Below are 19,278 nucleotides of genomic sequence, written 5' to 3'. Positions count from 1 at the left end.
ATTTTCCCTGTCTGTTTTCTTGCAGAACCTGATTTCATGGTATTTCTCCAGGCCGTTCCTGGTTCACACGCATGTGTCTACAGCCACTGGCCAGGTGGGACCCACAGCGGTCATTCCACGCCCTGGCGAGCATCTGCCTTCCTAAAGTGAACACTTAATTGCCTCAGTCACAGGACAGAGTTAGAGCCACTCACTGGAGCTGACCCCTGCTGAGACCTGTCCCTGCTGCCACCCCCCTCCCCCTGCATCACAGCTTCTCCATCTCCAGCTCAGGTGTCCTTTCCTGGGACATGCAACCATGGCCTCCCATGCCACCTCCGCTGTGCGTTGATCTGCTCTGGCCTTCCATTTTAGGGAACTGCTGTCCCACTGGCTTGTCAGTGTAGGAGCTGGGTCTGTGTCTAATCTTTCTTCGTACCTTCAGTTCCTGTTTAACGAAAGTAGGCACAGCTTCCTCAGTGTGGTCTAGGCTTCATATCTAAACTACAAACACTGCAGAGGAAAGCTGAACTCGTCAGGGCTGGTGTGTGTACTAAGAGCAGGGAGCCCGCAGGCATGGCTGTATCAAGTCCCAGCTTGCCCCCCAGCCAAGGTCACCTTCTTTCAATGCACACCCAGCTGTGCAGCAGGTGACAGTCTGTGGGTGCAGGAACTCAGGAATGAACTAGAGGAGGGGAGTTCTCTGCATCTCCCCCCACCCCACCCCCACATTCTGTCTCTATGCATTTCAAATCAACAGGTGAACAATTAAGTATGCCAAGAAGTTAGACAAAATTGTTCCAAGTTGCATGTTTAGTACAGATGTGAGAGTTGGGGAAACAAGGTAAGGTGACGCTTGAGTTGGAATCTTTTGATACTGTATCTTCTCTTTCACTGATGTTAGAATTCTCTTTCCCATGCAGAGCTCAAAGAACCAGAAAGAGGCTCCCTGACTTTTCTTATTCTGTAGCGTTTTGATTACAACTTAGGATAACTGAGCTGTAATCCATCCACACACATTAAAGCACTAATTTATGTATTAATCTATTCTAATTTTAATTTATTTTCTCTTCTTGAAAGGCAAAAAGAAAACCACAGCCTGTCTGCATCTGCTGTCTCACTCCCCACACATGTGTAACAGGCGTGGACAAGCTGTGGCTGCTGAGACCAAGAACGTACAGCCCCATGCTTGCTGCCCAGGTGGACGACGGCCCAGCTCTGGGGTCCTTGCATTCTCCGTGACTGAACGGGGAGCTCCTGCCTCCTGGATTCTGACCCAGCTCTGGCTGTTGTCAGCAACTGGAGAATGAACCAGAGGATCAAATATTTCTCTGAATAAACAAATACATCATTATTGAAAACAGACTTACCAATAAATCCCTCTAGACATCATTTTATTCCCTCTCAAGTGCTCACTGAAAGAACGGCCACCTCCCACCATGCCATCCATATCCGTGCCCTTGAGCACTGGGAGGACAGCCCAGCACGTGCCTCCTAGGTACCCTGCAGCCTCACTCCTCACGTGAAGACCCCTTCTGTCACCTGTTTGCTACTGCCTGCAGAGCACACTCACTTTGAGTGCTCAGCCTCCAGAGGCAACAATTTCAGGAACGCCTGCTGTCTGAGCCCTGAGTCGTGGTTGGACATGGTCATGGGAGCTGTGTTTCTTGTCATGCCAGCAGGGACAGAGCGCAGAAGCTCTCTGAGGCCTGACCACAGGGTCCAGGCTGCTGCTGGGCTCAGACCTCGTCTTAGGAGCCATGTTCCTTGTCATGCCAGCAGGGACAGCCCACAGATGCTCTCTGAGCGGAAGCAGCAGAGCCCTCCTCACAGCCCGACCCCACTTCACTGTCACGGAGCAGAGCAGCTGCAGCACACGCGATTCAGAACTCCAAAGGAAAGGGCAGCTCCATTCATGTCTGAGGACACATCCTTCCTGCCCCTGCACAGGCAGAATGTTAGCAACGCAAGCTCAGTGTCTGATCTCAGACTTCTGGTTGGAGACACAGAAAAGAGTGACAGATGTCTGTCACTCTTTCAAGGAGCAGCACCAGGAAAGTCTGATGCAGCTCATGAAAAGACAAAAGAAGGCAGCCACAAGCAGACCCACTCACGAGCACACTTGAGCTCAGGAGGCGACAGAACAAAAGCCTGCAGTGTGCCACTGGAGCACCCCGCTGTACTGGAAAACATGCTTCTTACATCCCCACAGTCCAAAGCAAAGTCCATTTTAAAAAGCGGGCAGTCTGCAAATCCGATTCTGAACGTCCTCAGTGCAGATGACCAAAGCCAAGTGAGGGAGTTCACATCCTAAAGAGTGAGCTTGCCAAGTGTTGTAAGGAAGGCACGTCTGTCACTAACGCACTATTTCAATTATTACAACTATTGGGAAAGAAAGAAAGAAAAAGATGCCATTGGTCTTACTCAGAGGATGCTTGATTTTCCTTGGCATGTGTTGAGTATGCGTGTGTGCTAGAATAACTCTGCCCAGCACCCAATGTGGGTGAGCCACTGTCTGAATGTAAGGCAATGGCATGACACAGAACAGGGTGCCCAGAACCCAAGGTGGGTGAGCCACTGTCTGAATGCAAGGTGATAGCATGACCCAGACCAGGGTGCCCAGAACCCAAGGTGGGTGAGCCACTGTCTGAATGCAAAGTGATGGCATGACCCAGACCAGGATGCCCAGAACCCAAGGTGGGTGAGCCACTGTCTGAATGCAAGGTGATAGCATGACACAGACCAGGGTGCACACTAGGAATGTCTGCCAGGCCTGTGGCTTATGTTCTGATATAAAGCAACATTCAACATTTCCTTATCTTTTATCCAGAATCACTGCTTCTCTCTGTTTCAAAGCATGGTATCAAAATAGGAGCAAACAGTATGGCCCTGGGTTTGGGACAGAAAGACCCTTCTTACCATGGCAGAGCGGCATAAGGGAATCCCAGCGGTACACTCCCCCAGCGTCCCGCAGGCAGGTGGCGTTGCTGTGGCCAATCATCCGGTAGCCAGGCTTACAGAAGTAATGCACTCTGCTGCCCACTGTTCCCGTGGTCCTGTTGAAAACGCCCCCGTTCTTCAGGGTGTGCGTAACACTGCAGTAAGGTGCTGTGGGCACACAGACATGTAAGTCACAACTCAGGCTGTGGCACATCAGGTGGAAGTGCTGCTTGTGGCGTTACATCCTGTACTGCACAGATGCCCCACTGCCAGTCCAGCTGCTGCAGACACACCAGGGAAAGCACCAGAGGATGACCCAAGTGCCTGCTGCTCTACCAGCCCGAGGAAGGAGCTGGTTGGAGGTTTTCTTAGCTGGTTTCACCTGGCCCAGTCCTGGCTATCGCAAGAGTTTGCAAAGTGAATCAGCAGATTAAAGTTCTTTCCCTCTTTATCTCTCTCTCGCACTCTGTGTCTGCCTTCACATAAACACAGTCATTCAAAATGGAGGTGCAGACATTTCCATGGGGCTTGAAGACCACATCCTGTACCAAACTGCTTGAGCTTAGGGCCCAGCTGTGCTGGTTTCTCCCTAGTGTTCACCTGGAGGCAGAAGTGACAGATCACTAAGTCCCTCAGAACAGCTGTATAGAGGACCTTTGTGAATTCCCAGCTCCTGCTTAGTGTTCACCTGGAGGCAGAAGCGACAGTCAGGTTATTGAGTTCTGGGGCCAGCTTTATGGACGACCTTTCTGAATTCCCCGCTCCGGGCTTCAGCCAGGCTCAGCCTCAGCTGTAGACAGCTGGTAAGTGAACCAGTGAATGGAATCTCTCTCTCTCTCTCTCTCTCTCTCTCTCTCTCTCTCTCTCATGCACATGCATGCACAATCTTCCTCATGAATTACAGTCTGGACAGTATATGCAGGAGGGTCAGATTGTGTTGATACGTATACCGTAGATCGAATCAATCATAAACACAACACATGGCTTAACTGCTAATTAACTTAAATAACTGATAGTGCAGAATTATTAAAGTAAATGTAAAAATGACAATTCACATTTTGACCAGGAAACATTTACTTAAATGTATTTACTCTGTTCATATGTGCATGGATATTTGTGTATAAATATGGTGTGTATGCATAAATGCAGAGACCACACACACACACACACACACACAGCCATTCAAGACCTTGTAAAAGCCTCGTGCTTACACAATAAAGAGCCCTATTGGGATCATGGCATATTACCTACAGGGACATGTCTGTTCTTTATGGTATGTAACTCAATGTTCAACAGATTAGCAATAAATTAGAGGAATATGACTTAAAATTTCCTAAATTAACACCATTAAGAGTGATTGTCTACCATACTGTTTCCATTGCAATTAATTATTAGCCATCAGGAATTAATTTAAAGTACAAGTTGCTATTTAGATTCTTCCTATTGAATGAGGAAGAGCTTGGTCACATCCTCACCTGCGTACCGAATCTTGAACCCCTTCTTGGTGGTGGCGTGGTCGGTGGACCAGCGGAGATACAGCTGATGACTCCTGCTGGTGAAGTTGGACGGCTCTGTGTGGTTGCCACTCAGGACCACCAGCAAGGGGCTTTGTCCCGAAGAACCTAAGTGACACAGAAAGCAAAAACGTTCAGATGCGGGCTTGAGAGGAAGGGCCCGCTAAGCAGGCTGCTTGGAGCTTGTGATGCAAGCAGAGTCTGGGCATGTCGACACGGTTTATATGTGTTCAGAGGATTCCAGGGGCCAGCATAATAAGCATCTCTTCTGATAAACTTGAAACCGGCTAACGCAATTTCGGGTGTCTCTGCTGACTTGATAAAACAATGAGTGAAAAATGAAAATTAGCAGTATTTATTCTACCCTAGAGCTGCTCTCACCTTAACCACAGCAGATATCGCGTGGGTATCACCTGAAAGCACCAACTGTACCGAGCCCTCTAACGCCCACCATCTGCCGCGGCGGTGACTCTGACGGAACAAGGGCTTACAGCCCAGTCTGAGGCTTTGGCTCGTCACCCCAAAGGCAGAAAAGCTGTTCCTGCCATGATCTTCACAACCTTCACTGGCTGTCTCTGTCAAGAACGTTCCCTCTCCTTCTGAAGCAAGCGCTGGATGCTTCTCGGGCATTCCCCAACTGCCAGGACAGCCATTACTAAACGAAGCAGGGATTACTGAAGGCAAAGTCAGAGCTAAGCATCCAGGCAAGGCTGTGTGCAGCATGGAGAAGCCTGAGGCAGAGCAGGGTTCACATCCCAGGCGGGACAGAGGACACAGACTGCTCCATGTATCCATGCGGACAGTGAAGACTTTAAATCGTAGGAGCTGCTTCTTTCTCAGATTTTTCCGCCTAATATTTTCATACCACACTTTGAAACAGACACAGCAGGCAATGGAGGCTGCAGAATGAACCAGTGGCCGATGGAGTACCATGTACTTACACAGGAAAGTGCGACCAGCTGTGCAACACGAACAGAAGCACACCTTAGCATGATCCCTTTGTAAGCAATTCAGGTGGATCTAGTGAGTTCCAAGGCTCGGATTCACAGACATGATTTACTTAGCAAAAATAAGAGTCTGGTATCCTTTCCTAGTGGTTAAATTTTTGGCACCAACTACTGATGTGAAGCTGGGAAAAATTAGAAACGCCACGAGAAGGAAATAAGTTTACCTAACATCTACATTAATGGACTAGATATGAGTGCAAAGTCATCTTTAAAACCAAGGTGAGCAGGTGTCTCTCATTGCTGCTGACGCTACACACTGCATCAGGTGAGGTGGCACCTTGCAGATCTCTGCCTACTACCTGGTGGGCATGACTCACAGCTTCCCTACCTGTGACCACAGCTTCCAGCTGTGCATGCAGAATGTGACCTGTGATGTGACTGGAGGGTCTAAAGGGACAGACGTGCCTTCTAGCCAATTACAGTGTCATTGTTGCGTGAGAGGACTACTGGGGAGCCCCCTTCTGCCTTCTCCTTTCCTAGTCTATATAAGTTTGTACTTGCTTTACAATAAATGGCCCTGCCCATCAGACTGTCCTCAGTGGTTCTCGTGCCTGAAGAAGAACACTGGCTCGCCCATTCCATTGGTGGTCTTGGGGCCTACCAGCAGGAAATCCCTCTAAGAGCACCTGCTACAGCAGTTATACAGCTGGTGTTCACGCAGAGCTAACAGGAAAGCACGCTCCACGACTGTGTACCTACAGTCAGAGCGTTTCCACTCTCCCCAGAGCTGGAGGGCACAACTGAGGCCCCTGTCTGACATGTTGGAGACTTAATCCCCACAACTTCAGAGTGGCACTGTGAGAGAACTTCAAAAGCTCATGAAAAAAAGTGGAATTAACAAGATAACCTTATTTTGGTTAAAAAAATGCACTTGAATCCCACCTCTAGTTTTCACATAATGCACACTTTCCATGAACTTTGTGAAAATCCCTCTTGTGTTTGAACCTTCATAGAGACAAAGTTTACATTGGCTGACAAGGTGAAGTGTGATCCAACATGGCCGGTACCTCAGTGAAAAATGGCTTTGGGGACATAGTCGCATAGAGAAGGACCCCATGGGTTGATGAGGCAAGTGGGCACGGTACGAGCCCAGGGCCATCGGTAGACATGGTCCCTGTGGTCTGGCACATTTGGCAGCAGAACAACAAGGCACAACTCCGTTCAAGGCCCTAGTCCCACTTTGCATGGCAGACTTAGTTACCAAACCTGGAAAACTGGCTGATCAGGGAACAACACTCAAGGCCATGTCCAGATCACAGGACATCCTAACCCTTCCCAAAGATCTGGAAACTCTGCTAAAGGGTGGAGAGGATAGGTGTGTTTTGCTTAAATTAACAACTTGTATTCTGGGATAAAATAGCCCTGGGGAATGACCTGACCAAACTATATGAGTTTTATAAATTTAGGAGCCCAAAGAGCATCATTCTAAAAGAGAGAACTCAAGAACAAAGTGTTAGGTATCCTTGACTCAGTGTTCAGTCCCTCACCAATTTCCATCTGTTCAGTGATGCATAAAACACAAACTTCCAGAATTATTCTTTTTACTGAATTAGTTTAATTTTGTTTTATTTTAAAGGCAGGGAGAGAGAGAGATATTTCATCTGTCTTAGTTCACTCCCCAAGTGTCCATAACAGAAGAGGCTGGGTCAGATCAACGCCCAGAGCCAGGAATTCCACCTGGGCCTTCCATTCAGTGACACAGACCCAAGTACATCGTGGTTGACTGCCTGGAGCCATGTTAGCAGAAAGCTACGCTCGAAAGTGAAGTTGGGACACAAACCCAGGCACCCTGAAGGGGAAAAAGCATCTCGGGCAGTGTCCTAACTAGGCTCCATGGCTTTTCCTCTAGTAACACTCCTTAAAAGCATATGGAGGGCCTAGAGTGGTGGCCTGGTGGCTGAAGTACTAGCCTTGAATGCGCCGGGATCCCATATGGACACTGGTTCTGATCCTGGCAACCCTACTTCCCATCCAGCTCTCTGCTTGCTGCCTGGAAAAGCAGTCAAGAATGGCCCAAGGCTTTGGGACCCTGCACCTGCTTGGGAGATCTGGAAGAAGTCCTACCTCCTGGCTTTGGATCAGCATAGCACCGGCTGTTGCAGTCATTTGGGGAATGAATCATTGGATGGAAGATCTTCCTCTCTTTCTCTCCTCCTCTCTGACTTTGCAATAAAAATAAAATAATGTTTTTTAAGAAAAGAATATGGGGATGGTGAAAGGCCATGTTTGTGGCACAGCAGGTGAAGCCAATGCTTGGCTTTCATATAAGAGAGCCTGGTGGAAATGCTGGCTCTGACATGCCTAGCTCTAATCCAATCCTCCTCCTAATGGGCCCTTGGAGGAGCAGATGATGACCCACATGTCTAGATCCTTGTGTAGAGTCCCTGGCTTCATCCTGTCCCAGGCTTGGCTGTTGGGGGCATTGGAGGAGAGAACCAGCACACGGAAGACCTCATTATTGTCTCTCCCACCTCGGTCACTCTGTATTTCAAATAAATAAATACATTCATAGAAATAAAAGCATCTGGGAGTATTTTTTAATCTCATGGAAATTAGGATGGAAATAAAAGACATGTCTGTTTTGGTGCATGAAATTGAAATCACTCCCAGTTTTCTCCTGATATAGACTGTGTGACAACCACCTAAAGCCAAGGTGCTGTTTATAGGAAAGGGGCTTAGCCATAAGGCCAGCAGCCTTGTCGCCAAGAAAGCCGCTGTCACCCAAAGGAGCACAGCATGTCCTGGGTGCCCATCTTCCCTGAGACATCAGCTCTATGGAGTCTGATGATGGCTTCAGCCCAAGTACCTTTGTAACCTTTGTCCCTTTACTGCAGTGTAGGTCACTGTTGTGCAAAGAGCCAAGAATCTTACCGTCAAATATTTCCAGTGCATCAAACTGCTTTTCACTTTGAAACGTTTCTATGAAGATGGTGATGTTGAAGTTTGGTTCCACTTTGATGCTCCAGGAGCAGGTCTGGGAGTTGAAATAGTTGCCAGGATACCCAGGGCTAAGGATTACACCAGAGGACTCTGTCCGCACTTCATTAGCTGGGCACTGTGCTGCAGGGAGAGGGGCCAGAAAGGTTTGTTCTAACATGGTGAATCCAGCTGCAAAAGCAGTGTTCTAGTCCTGTATGCACATGCCAATGAGAAGCCATTTTGTAGAGTTCTAAGCTCAGGACAAGAGGCCATCACAGCAGGTGACCAGCCTTTTGCGTTCACTAGCCTCATGCAGCGTTCCCTCCACGCTGCATCTCCCACCCCCGCATGTTCTCTGAGATTCTGTTACATCTTAATGCACAGTAAGCAGGTGTGCTGTGGACTTCCTCACAGGGACCTGGGTTTCCCAAACATATGCAAATATAGACCTTGTCTCTTCTGTACAGCATTACCAAATTCTCATGAATTTGATGTGAGAAGGCAAATCATACTAGTCAGGTTCTTGTTCGTGCTGGAATCTTAAAGGTTACATGATTTATAAGTTTTCTTAGGAACCTGAGGATGGGATGAGTAAAGATCTGGCCCCAAAGGCATGTTTCACCCCTGGATTCTCCACATATGCAGCAGAAGCTGTGAGCTCCACAGACTGCTTTCCTGCAGATGCACCATTACGGAGTCAATGATGCATCCACACACCTCCCCTCCTGCTGCCTTCTTTACCACTTCCACATGACTCAATGAACATCACCTCCAAAGTCAAAGGAGGTTACTAAAGCTGACTTTGTTATTAGTGGCTCATAAATAGAGATGTGCTTTAGCTTAATGTAAAATAATGGTCATTAAAAGAAGTTTTGAAATCCTAGCCTACACTTCCACCATCAGTGAAGGAGATAACTTTCTCCCAATATCCATGCCAGCAGGTGTTAGTAGAGTTTTGAATGTAGACCAACCTCATTGGAGTTGGGTGGAACCTCAGTGTGGTTTTCATTTGTGTTTTCATGACAGCTAGGGAGCCTGGCATTTTTCATATGTCTGTTAGCCATTTGAATTTGCTCTTTTGGAAAATGTCTGTTCATTTCCTTCACCCATTTCATCACAGGGTGATTGGTTTTGCTGTCACTGAGTTTCTGAAGCTCTTTATAAATTGTGGATATTACTCCACTATTGGTTGTGTAGCATGCAAAGATTTTCTCCCATTCCATTGGTTGCTTCTTCATTTTGTTGATCATTTCTTTTGCTGTACAGAAACTTTTTAGTTTAATGTAGTCCCATTTGTTTATTTTGGCTTTGACAGTCTGTGGTTTGGTGACTTTTCTGAGAATATTTCACGAATGCTTATGTCTTGTAAAGTATATTTTCCTCTAACAGTTTGATGGTCTCTGCAGATTTAGGTTCTTGATCCATTTAGAGCTGATTTTTGTATAAGCTGACAGGTGGGGATCTTGCTTCTTACCTCTGCAGGCTGCTATCCAATTGTTCCAACAGCATTTGTGGAGAGACCAGGCTTTTTCCCTAGATTATTTTCAGTTTTCTTGTGGGCTCCCTCCTGGGGTTTCTATTCTCTTCCATTGATCTTCTCTGTTTCTGTACCAGTACCACACTGTTTTGATGATGACTGCTCTGTAGTATGTCGTGAGGTCTGGAATTATAATTCCTCCATCTTAATTTTTATTCTTAAGGATAGCTTTGGATATTCAAGGTTTTTTGTGTTCCCAGATAAACTTTTGTATCATCTTTTCTATTTCTGAGAAAAATGTTGGGATTTTGATTGGGATCACATTGAACCTGTATATTACTTTTGGTAATATGGACATTTTGGTGATGTTGATCCTGCTGGTTGAGGAACAATGTAAGTTTCTCTGTCTTTTAAAGTCTTCTTTTATTTCTCTCTTTAATGTTTTGTAATTTTTATTATAGAGGTATTCCACATCTTTGGTTAGGTTCATTCTAAGGTAGTTCAGATTCATCTACACTATTTTAAAGGGGGCTGTACTTACAAGTTCTTTCTCAGCCATGGGGTTATGAAATATATGGGTAGTTTTGTCATAGCATGTATTTTCCATAAACTTCTTGAAGACCTGTCTTGTGCATGGATTTCATATTTTTCTACCAAAACATTTTTTTAAATAAAAATATATTTTATTAACATTTAAGAAGAATTTTTAAGTTTCTAGCATGAACATGAGGTAATAAGCTTTTCTACACGCTCAGTATCCCATTGCCCTACATCTCATATTGGCAAATCTTTTACAGCAAATGAACGCCTCCCAACAGCCTCTTTGTAGCCATTGCACTCTGTCCAGTCCCCGCTACTCCAAAGTCTGTCTGCAGAATTAGTATTGTTTACATGTTAGCTCCCACACGTCAGAAAGAACATGTTGTATTTGTGTCTGTATTATTTCAGGTAAAAAGGTGTCATTTTTGCTGCAGAGGTCAGCTGAGCAGTATTCCATTACGTACACAGACCACATTTTCTTTATGGATTCACTGGACTGGGGGCACCTTGGCTGATGCAGGTTTTAACTAGTGAGAGCCATCTCCCAGACACAGTGAGTCCACAGGTTGCGGGCATATGCCTGAGAGCAGGATTTCTGGGTCCATAAAAACAGTGTCAATATGCCTATTTCTTAGTTGTATTTCCACAAACCTTTGCAAGTGCCCTTGTCTTATGCCCACTGACATGTGAGGAAGCCGTATTTTCTTAGGGATGGTTACAGAATGCAGACTGGAGTATGTCTCTCTCTGTCTGCATATACAGCCAGCACCAGAAGTGGAGAGGCCCAGGCCTTCCTGGACAGTACAATATGGGAGCTCCTTATAGTGCTGCTGGGAATGGGGGCCTGGGAGATTTCCTCTGCAGTGACCATGAGAGATACCATATACAAAACTTTTTCTTTCTTTGAAGTCATACATGTTAATTAGCACTTAAGTCTCGTGTACTTCATAGAGTTTGCAAACTGCAACAAGTACACAGGCAGCCACAGCACAGAGCTCGTCTGGAGAGCTTGGATCCTCACGATGTCCTGTTCCTTCGGCCCAGACAGCTTTGTTGATCCTGATGTCAGTGCCCGCATCTGCAGTCCCCATCTTCTTCAGGACACACCTGCATGTCCCTTGGAGTGCCCGCAGGGCCTGCTTCTTGATGCCCTCACCATGGATACACTGCTCGTTGCAGATGGTGGACTCAAGGGTCACTACCATTGAGTAGATGACAGAACAACCCTCCCTCTTCTCACTGGGCTTCTTAGCTTGAATCAGCGCCATCCACCAGGCCATCCTTAGCATGATGCTTTCATCTTTTACAGAAGAAAAAATGAGAATATAAGCAGTCATCTGCATGATTTTCTTGCAGCATTTCATTTTCCCAGCATATGTATTGTTTCAGTGGCATATATGAATCCATTTCCCCAGCAGCTGAAATACATCAATTTCATTCCCCATCCCTGGATCCTGGGCGCACTTGCTCCTCCGTGTTCACTGCTGTTGCTAGGGGCAACACCCATGGAGAGGCACAGCTACCCAACACTGCATGTGCTGTGGGGGAGCTGCTTGTTTCTCCAGCAACAGTCACATAGTAGAAACTGCATCTCCGTGGGGGTGACGCGAGCAACCTCTCTCCAAAGGGCAGCCCTGCCGCAGCATCCCGTCAGAAGCATTTCCGGAACTAGCCTGAATCTTCAAGACGCTGGCGTGGGCCTGGAGCCACCTTCCTTTGCACAGTTACCCCTCAGGCTTAGTTTTGAGGAAAAATCAGGTGTGGAAATAAAAACTCAAAGCACATTACTTTAATGCACTTGCAGATTCATCATCAATCTTCTTCTTCTAGAAAAGCTTCTCTTCCCTTGAGGGAAGAAAGTCACTTTCGTGACGCCTGTCATTTAGTCATCCTAAGCAAGCACAGGGATTCACGCAGGACCAAGAATCTAGCTGCTGTGTTCAGAATCACTCGGAGAACAATCTGCTCCCCACCTTTCCCCAAAGCAGGAAAGCTGCTCCTCACAGAACCTGTGACAGCATGGTTGTAAAGTGTGAAGGCACAGAAGTAAGACCAAATGCAATCGTCATCAAGGATTTATTGGAAGTTTTGTCCCCACTTGTGTCAACCAAATCAATCGAGTAACCAGATTGCTTAAGGAAGACTGGAAGTGAGCACGGAAGTGGTTAAAGATTCACTAAAAGTTGTCTGGCCTCCTGTGTGGTTTTCATCAGGGAGTGATTTGGAGAACAACAGCCTTAAGCACTCTGTTTAGTGGAATTTACTGCAGGTGGCAACCAAGGCGCCACGTGGAGGGGTGAAGGCGGTGTCCAGAGGCTGCTCCTGCAGGGGTTGTGGGGTTCAGGGGCTCTAGCGAAGCCACACACATGTTGCTGATTTACTCTGCTCTTGGACTAGGAGCTACCTGTACTGAAATAAAACCTCAGTGCATCCAGGCAGACCACACAGCTTCCCCCACTGACCCGTGAACAAGGCCTTTGCCTGAATGTCATCTACTTTGGGAAACACAAGGCAGTGTTTATTCGAGTTAAACTGTAGTTTAGGCATCTTCCCTTGTTGAGGAATCTACCTGCATGTGGCTCGGGGCTGCTGTCATGACATGGTAAGTACTTGTCCCAAAATAGTGATGCCTGTGGTGTGGCCCCTACTTTAGAGGCAGGCAAGGGATTCTGGGGCCCTGACCTGTGAGGATCCCCTGTGGGGCTGACTCCTCCATCAGGAGCCGCTTCCCTGCACCTGCTGCTTTCATGCCCGTAGAATCTGATGACATCTCTCGTGCCTCCTAAGCTGTTTTCAGAGGTTGAAATCTGCTTCCCTCTGTAGGGGAGGCTTAGAGTCTGCCTCATAGCATCATGAGGACATACCAAGTCACCTGACAGACAGCACAGGTGGAACTGCTGGCAAATCAATGCTTTCACAATACAAGGGAAACTGCCTTAGATAAAATGGACAGTGAACAGCACAGAACATTCGAGGCGATACGTCGTTTCATGTACACTGGGACTTTACTACAATGCCTGCCTCACGTAGCACGTACAGGGATTAGCAACATCTCCAGAGCCAACTGACACAGTCACACTCTGTCTTTAGGGCTTTTCTTCCTGTGGCTTTGTTCTCCCAAATGAACGACAATATCTAGACCCCTCACAACAGAAGGCCCCAGTGCCCCAGACATGGCCTCCACATGACTTGGAAGTGACACAATGGAAAACTTTGGAAAGTCTCCTGAGAGGGGAGCCAGTGACCTGAGTTAACGGAGTCATTCGAGTGCATGCACAATTTTTTCCACATTATTTTCTTCCAGTGGTCCTCCAGAGTATTGTCTAGCGAATGAGACCTTGAAAATGACCGAACCATAGTTTGACCTACTGACTTGAGCAGCCTCGGATCTGGTCCTAGTATGTTGCATTGTCTATGTTCTTGTGAAACGTTAAGATGTGTGCGTGTTCATGCATTTCACTTCCAAAGCAAACTCCAAACCGGCGTGCTGTTTCCATGCTGAACAGTTCAGGGGCAAGGGCAGCAGTGCCGGAAACCTGCCTTGAAATGCAACAACACAGCAGCTGCGTAAACGGCAGACAGCCGCTGGGAGTCGTGCACTGGTCTGCAGCGGTGTAAACAATCCTGCAGGACCTGGTCTGCAGCGGTGTAAACAATCCTGCAGGACCTGGTCTGCAGCGGTGTAAACAATCCTGCAGGACCTGGTCTGCAGCGGTGTAAACAATCCTGCAGGACCTGGTCTGCAGCGGTGTAAACAATCCTGCAGGACCTGCTGATGAGGTCCTTGCATCTTCATTCTACAACCATTACAACTTTGTCTTAAGTTTGAGAATTTTCAAAACCAAATTATTTGAAAAAAAACTTCCTAATGGGTATAGTTCAGATTTCCCAGGGACAGTTGAAAGTTTATCAGGTATTTCTGCTCTCTGGTGACTGTCACCACAATGGGGTCATGACACAGAGATTAAAGCAAGCCCACACGGAGCAGGAACCACTGTGCAAGGGAGTGTACCTTCGCAGGTCGGGAGCGAGCCTTCGAACTGCAGCTGGGAGCTGGAGCTGAGCTTGCAGGTGAGCGTGTCACTGCCCAGCAAGGTGTAGCCAGGACGGCACTGGAACTTCACAAAGTCTCCTGAAAGAGTGGACATGACATGTTAGGAAGCCGGGCTTTGGGACACTCCCTGTGCCACCACACATGATAGCAGCAGATGCTCCTTCACAAACGAAGTCAGCCTTAAGCCAGCTCTGCTTTCTGTGCCGGTTGGCTCAAAAACAGTAACATATTACACTCTTAACGTATAAGAGATGCTATCTGCAACCTCTCGGATGTTAGTACAGATCACGTGGCAGGCTTTGCTTCCTTGGTCGACGCTTGCCATTTCAACAAGGTTACTGTAGACTAGGAAGACACAAGGGACTCCTGACAGGCTTGCTGTGGCCTTGGCCTCATCTACACGTTGCCATCAACTAAGACATTCAGAACGTAACAGTAAGTGTGTCGTGGAATTTTGTTAGGGTTTGGAACAGCAGGACCGTGGAATGAAGTATTTTGAATGGAGACTGAGGAGCTCTGACCACAGCGATAACACTGGAAACATGCGCCAGGACTGCCTAAGGAACAGGGCAAGATGACGGCTTCATGAATTAGGCCATTAATGGAAATGGTAAACCAGATTTTCTAAATACAATTATTAAACAACTACCATTTTTACTCCCATTTCGATTCCCAGGTCAAGGTTACATGAATCACTCTTCTATTCACAGTAATAAAATCCTTTCTGTTATATGAACTTATTCCCAGACTAAACAAAATTACCTGCTCTGACAACTTCAAGTAGCAATCCATCTATGCCCTATGAATCTATATACTATCCATCCACCCTCCATTCACCCGCCTTTCTGTGTAGTAAATGCTTTAAGGAACAATAATGCTTAAAATGACAAAATGACAAAAACAGAATTCAAGCTGCAATGCAAGCAAAACAAATCACACATCTTTGCAAGGCATGGTCACTATGTAAGTCCCTGCCATGCTTTAGCACAGTCTTCTCTGACAAACAGCCTCACATCTAGTTTGAGTAATCGCTGCACTTTGGGTTGGGCAGGAGAGACCAATCTGATCTCCTGGTATTGCAATACAGAAAACTTTACCTATTTCAAAGTCCTCATCCTCAGTAAGCATTTCCGCTTGTGGGACCGCAGGTGGGGGCTGGCACTTCCTGAGCTGAAATGCTAAATGATTCATTAAAATTAATAATAATAATTACATGGACTACATAAGCAAAGTATTACAAAATCATCCCTCTCAAGTCATTACAATGCACAACAACACTGAAATCCATGTGCTTGTAAATTATCACACAAAATTCTATAGGATTATTTAGTGGCAGTGAATCTTAAAAGTTCAAGAAAAGATTTTAAAAATCACATAATTTTTTATTTAAAAACATGATATGTTAAATAAACCTGTGACAGGAATTCTCCAGGAGAAATGACCAGACCATGGCTTGCCCGGGGCTCTCTGTACATCTGATGAGATCCTGCCTGTCGGTGTCCTGAGGGGCGCCCCCTTGTGAGATCTGAGGCACATGCCCAATGCTCTTTGTTACTTAGAGTTAACTGGCAAGATGCAGAGAAGTTTGACCTTGCTTCACTGGCTGTCACTTGCTATTTGCTGTAACTTCAGCCAGGAGAGCAAATCTATTCAAGCATGGCACCAACGGGTAAAACTGCACTTCAACATCTGTTGGGATAGACCCCAAACATACACCAGAACAAGGCCTGTGAACTCTGTAACTAGCACTCCGGGATTGAACAGCATGGGCTTTCTAAAGCTGTAGAACCCTGCAGTGGGCTCTGGCCTGGGGGTCAGAGACCTGTACTACAACCATTGCCATGCCCCTCCTCCCTCCTCTGGGCCGGGCCACGGCACACAGCACGCACCATGGAAGTTGAGGACAAAGAAGCCGCCGTTGGAGAAGTCGCTGTGGAACCTGAGCAGGACCTGGCTGGTGGAGCTGTGTGCTGTCTCAAGCGCTGTGTTCCCACTGAAGACTCCGAGTGGGGGGGCCGTCTGGTCAGGCCCATCCCTGTGAGGGCAGAGAGGAAATGAGGTTGGGGTGGGCAACCGAGCAGTGGTGGCAGAGCACCCAGCTCCTGACAGGCAGGGGCCCCACAGCCCAGCTCCCACACGAGGACCAGAGGCTGGACCCACGGGACCACTTATCAGCTCCCTCCCCTGTTTCTGTAATTCCAAGTCTAATCTCAGTGATGTCTAACTTTGGTGACATTTATGAAAACCTTGAGAGATTTCCATTAATCAATATATTTTTAAATCAGCATGGATGAGCATTCTGACAAGAGCCTGTGGACACTGGGCAACCATGAAGGCCTTTGGAATCCACCTTCTCATTCTGTGGCTTAGCTGACATAAGATGGCTGCCACTGGGGTTAGGGTTAGGGTTTTAGTGCTGCAGTGGCTCAGGCCAATGGAAAACCTCAAGCTCTTGTTGATCATTCTCACCCCTAGTGGTCAGGGCATTGTCATCCCCTTCAGGACCAAAGCTGGACTCTCCCGATGAGACCCGTTCTCCCTGCCAGTGACCCCCAGGAAGATCCACAAAGCTCTGAGAAGGAAGTCTGAAATCCTTATGGCAATTTTCAGGGTCCTGTACCACCTGCTGCTGGTGTAGGTCACTTACCCACACCCACACATTCACGTACCCCATACATCGTGCCCTCACACTCATACAGACACACAGTACAAATCCCAGACAAGGCCAGGTCTGCCACCTTCCCAAAGGCAAAGGGACACATGGCTACACGTGTACAAATCCCAGACAAGGCCAGATCTGCCACCTCCCAGAGGCAAAGGGACACATGGCTACACGTGTACAAATCCCAGACAAGGCCAGATCTGCCACCTCCCAGAGGCAAAGGGACACATGGCTGCACGTGTTCTTTTCTTCAGCATTTCCCAAAGCTTCTAGAAACACACACACACTGAAGGATGTGGAGGCAGATAATCCTAGACATTAATTCTTGGCTTTTCCTAACATCTAACAAAACTCATAACATATCCCATAAAGCCTTCTCCACATCACCGGATTTCATTGATAAATCCCTTTTTTAATACCTAACTACAAGAGGAATAACTTCTATTGTCCCACAGCACGGTCGGATAACCATGCTTGACAACTCACTGACTATTTCAGGACAGCTGTGATAAGAGATCTGACTGTTCCAAGCACAAGGAGGACCTGGTCACATCTATCAGCACCCCTGTGCATGTGGGCTGAAAGCCACACTCCACTGCATGCATATGCACGACCTCTGTGTGCCCATGAAAGCTAGACTTAAACAATAAAGTGAGCTCTGACTAGTGAGTCCAGATCTGCATGCAGTGTGCGAGCCCTGAGGCACTGGCCACGGTGCAGGGGCTGGACTGGCAGGTTCTCTCACCACACCGCAATGTAGTCGTTCACAGCCTCCGTCTGCAGCAAGGTGAAGTTAATGTAGACACCGTGACCTGGCGGCACAGTGATCAGCCATGTGCAGTCCTTCAGGATTGGGTACTCGTCCGGAAACCCGGGTGAGTAGATGGTCCCGTTCTGAGCTGTCACGTTGTAGCCACAGGGAGCTGCAAGGGGACACAAAATCAACAAGCCCAATGCATTCGATGGTTAGGAAGCAGATCACAAAACATTACTGCCTCCAAAGATGCTTAGCCAATAACTTGAATAGAACAACCATGAGATAGTTTTGTGAGTACTTTGTCAAAATCCCTCACTGATATTTTGAAAATTTTACGAGAATAATGCTTCCAAGCTAAGCCACCAAGGTTTCATTTACTGCTTTCTCCAGGTCATCAAAATTCCTCAGGGTAAAGTCCTTCCCATGTAGTGAATTGAAATCCTGAGGCAGACATGAACAATAATGGGGCCCACAGTGTTCTGGACTCGCCCACACAAGGGACCCAGCAGGATTGGGAGCCATGGGGATGACTGGACGGAACATGGGTGAAACTGGGACAGCTCGGCTTCTGGAAGCCCCAAGTAACCCACAGAATAGAAGCAGGGCTTTGCTGAACCACTTCTGTGGCAGGCTTGTTTTGGAGAATCACTCCGATCTGTACTTTATAATTTACTGTTGCTATGGCAGTGATCTCGTCTATCGAAAAGTGATAAAACACAAATGAGTAGAATGGTCTAAAGACATACTTTAAAAAAATCAGTTGTAGTTAGCACATCAGGAGGACTGAGGGACAGGCCCTGAAGTCAAACTCAGTGCCAAGAGATGTTGGGGAACACTTGCTGCTGGAAGGATTCTAGGGGTCCCTGTGGAGGAGAGAAGAACGGCCCAACTGCAAAGTCGGCTCTCGCAGAAGCCAGGGTGATCCTTGCTGAGCAGCAACCCTCCACAGAGGTAGTAACAAGGGGCGACAGGCTCATCTAGTCAGAAGCCAGATCAATTCAGTGGACGCTCAGTGGACGTGGGTCAGTGGAGACGCTCAGTGGACATGAGCATGGACGTGGGTCAGTGGAGACACTCAGTGGACATGAATCAGTGGAGATGCTCAGTGGACGTGAGCATGGACGTGGGTCAGTGGAGATGCTCAGTGGACATGAATCAGTGGAGACGCTCAGTGGATGGAGCGTGGATGTGGGTCAGTGGAGACGCTCAGTGGACGTGAGCATGGATGTGGGTCAGTGGAGATGCTCAGTGGACGTGAGCGTGGACGTGGGTCAGTAGAGATGCTCAGTGGATGGAGCGTGGATGTGGGTCAGTGGAGATGCTCAGTGGACGTGAGCATGGATGTGGGTCAGTGGAGATGCTCAGTGGAAGTGAGCGTGGACGTGGGTCAGTGGAGATGCTCAGTGGACGTGAGCATGGATGTGGGTCA

General features: G+C 47.4%; 1 protein-coding gene across 1 annotated transcript in view; it reads right to left on the bottom strand.

The window, feature by feature from the left end:
- The window catches only part of CSMD1 (CUB and Sushi multiple domains 1), a 652,915-nt gene that overhangs the window by 103,231 nt on the left and 530,406 nt on the right, over positions 1-19,278 (bottom strand). The window contains exons 39-45 of the mRNA XM_058666667.1: positions 17,838-18,015; positions 16,320-16,465; positions 15,528-15,608; positions 14,389-14,508; positions 8,312-8,500; positions 4,395-4,541; positions 2,899-3,087 (exon numbers count right to left, since the gene is read on the bottom strand). Of these exons, the coding sequence (XP_058522650.1) occupies positions 2,899-3,087; positions 4,395-4,541; positions 8,312-8,500; positions 14,389-14,508; positions 15,528-15,608; positions 16,320-16,465; positions 17,838-18,015 (1,050 nt within the window). The remainder of the gene's footprint in view (positions 1-2,898; positions 3,088-4,394; positions 4,542-8,311; positions 8,501-14,388; positions 14,509-15,527; positions 15,609-16,319; positions 16,466-17,837; positions 18,016-19,278) is intronic.

The sequence above is a fragment of the Ochotona princeps genome, chromosome 7 (assembly GCF_030435755.1).
Source record: "Ochotona princeps isolate mOchPri1 chromosome 7, mOchPri1.hap1, whole genome shotgun sequence".
NCBI classification, from domain to species: domain Eukaryota; kingdom Metazoa; phylum Chordata; class Mammalia; order Lagomorpha; family Ochotonidae; genus Ochotona; species Ochotona princeps.
This window is presented reverse-complemented; position numbering and strand designations above follow the sequence as displayed.